At 37.6% G+C, this 1,847-nt stretch overlaps 1 protein-coding gene across 7 annotated transcripts in view; it reads right to left on the reverse strand.

Moving 5' to 3' along the window:
• MTMR2 (myotubularin related protein 2) overlaps positions 1-1,847 on the reverse strand; it is a 93,403-nt gene that overhangs the window by 22,871 nt on the left and 68,685 nt on the right. For all 7 annotated transcript variants that reach the window (XM_019524449.1, XM_019524446.1, XM_019524448.1 and 4 more), the window contains one exon: positions 759-842. In XM_019524449.1, the coding sequence (XP_019379994.1) occupies positions 759-842 (84 nt within the window). The remainder of the gene's footprint in view (positions 1-758; positions 843-1,847) is intronic.

Below are 1,847 nucleotides of genomic sequence, written 5' to 3' on the forward strand. Positions count from 1 at the left end.
CTGCAAAAAAAAAAAAAAAAAAAAGGTGCGTTTCCACAGTCAATGTAGATAACGTGAAATAGTTACGTTGGTGTAAAATCTTAGTGGAGACAAGACATTATCGATTTTATTTCAATGTAACTAGTCGTGGTCAAACCCAAACGAGAGACGGTTGACCTCAACTAGTTCACTACTTCTGTTTTGTCTCTACTAGTATTGTACATCAAGAGATCTCCACATAAAAACACACACCTTTTTGCAGTGAAGACGCAGAATTAGACTTCTAGATTAGGGATTTTTTTTGAAACAACCTAGTCAACATCATCTATTTTGTTAGACTATCTTGTTGTAAATCCTATTCTAGATGAGGTAAATTGTAATGTAGCTCGCTGGATTACGGGTTTATGGTTGAACAGCTACAGCCACGGTAAGCCAACATTTCCTCAGGGCTGCTTGCTCTGTGCTAGGGTTTTACAGTGAAAGTATCCTCTTTGTAAAAACACAGCTGATCATTTAGAGGGCATTAGGTTTTATCCACCTTATCATGAAAATCTGCTTATATGCAACCTAAAGCTGTCTACACTAATGCTTAAGGGGTTGTTATTACTTGTGGAGCTGCACCAACATCGGTTGACATATTCAGTAACTGGCAATGTCCTGATCCTGCATTTTGTGTAGGGTTATTCTTCATTACAAACAATCTATAAATTATATTCCACCATAGGACTGAATTGCTGCAGAATAAAAAATATGAGCAAGGTTGTGACACAAGTACCCACCTGTCTTCTGTACTCCAAAACAGGGTCAAATACCTTCCATCCGTTTTCTGGAAACACCTCGTTGTATTCAAATGCAAAAAGAGGCTGAGAGAAAGAGAAAACATTTGCCATTAAATACTTGGAGCTCACATCCCATGTTATTTGATATCCAAGTAATAACTCGTGGTTCCTCTTTTGTTTCCATTGCACCACTTTTTCTCTAAAGCTTTGTAAAGATACTGACACTTCCATTGTACAGAGTAATTAAAACACCAGTGTACATTCCTCCATTTCTCTTGTCTCACTAATCTATTAACTACTATGTCACACAGACAAAAAACATTTATTATTTTAAATGCAAATGTTATGTGGCAGGAACATTCCACTTCTATAGTAAAGACAATTAGGATACTTTCAACCAGCTTCTCAAGCAACACCACCATCTTACTGTGGGGTTTTCTTTTTAGTATTTAGACTATTGAGGTTAATTAGAGTTATTTAACACACAGTACCTTATATGGATCACCCCTGGCTGGCTAGATAAGCTTACACTGAATGGACGAGCCCTGAGACAGGCACATGAGACTAATAATATACCATATCTCTATGTAAATGCCTAAGTGAAGCAGACAGCTGTGATCTAAGGCACGGGAAGCAATAACAAAATGACCACCATTCAAAGTACTCGTACAAAAGTGAGAGTAGATCTTACATTATGATGTTTTCTTCCCCAATTCAGGTTCCCAAGAATGCCCTTTAAATACCACCTATGCTACACCTTTTCCATAAATTTAAGTTTTGCCTAATATAGCAAACCCCACACAGAGCACAAACCACACTTCTGATAGGCTACATACTTCTAAGAACACTTGTTAACTAACATTTACAGCATATTCATGTCAGCTGGTTGCTATGGAAAGCATGGTGGAAATGTGGCCAGAACTTGGAACAATCAATGCCTTCACTTCCCTCAACGTTTCCCCAAATTAAGAAAACGCCTGCTCTATCCATCCTACCCCCTTAGGTACTCTTCTATTCTTATGATCAGGAATCCTGGTTTTCACTAATGAAAAAAAAAAAATCAGATATCAATGAAATACCACACACACA

Source organism: Gavialis gangeticus, unplaced genomic scaffold (genome assembly GCF_001723915.1).
Source record: "Gavialis gangeticus isolate Ggan-Ray unplaced genomic scaffold, GavGan_comp1, whole genome shotgun sequence".
NCBI classification, from domain to species: Eukaryota; Metazoa; Chordata; order Crocodylia; family Gavialidae; genus Gavialis; species Gavialis gangeticus.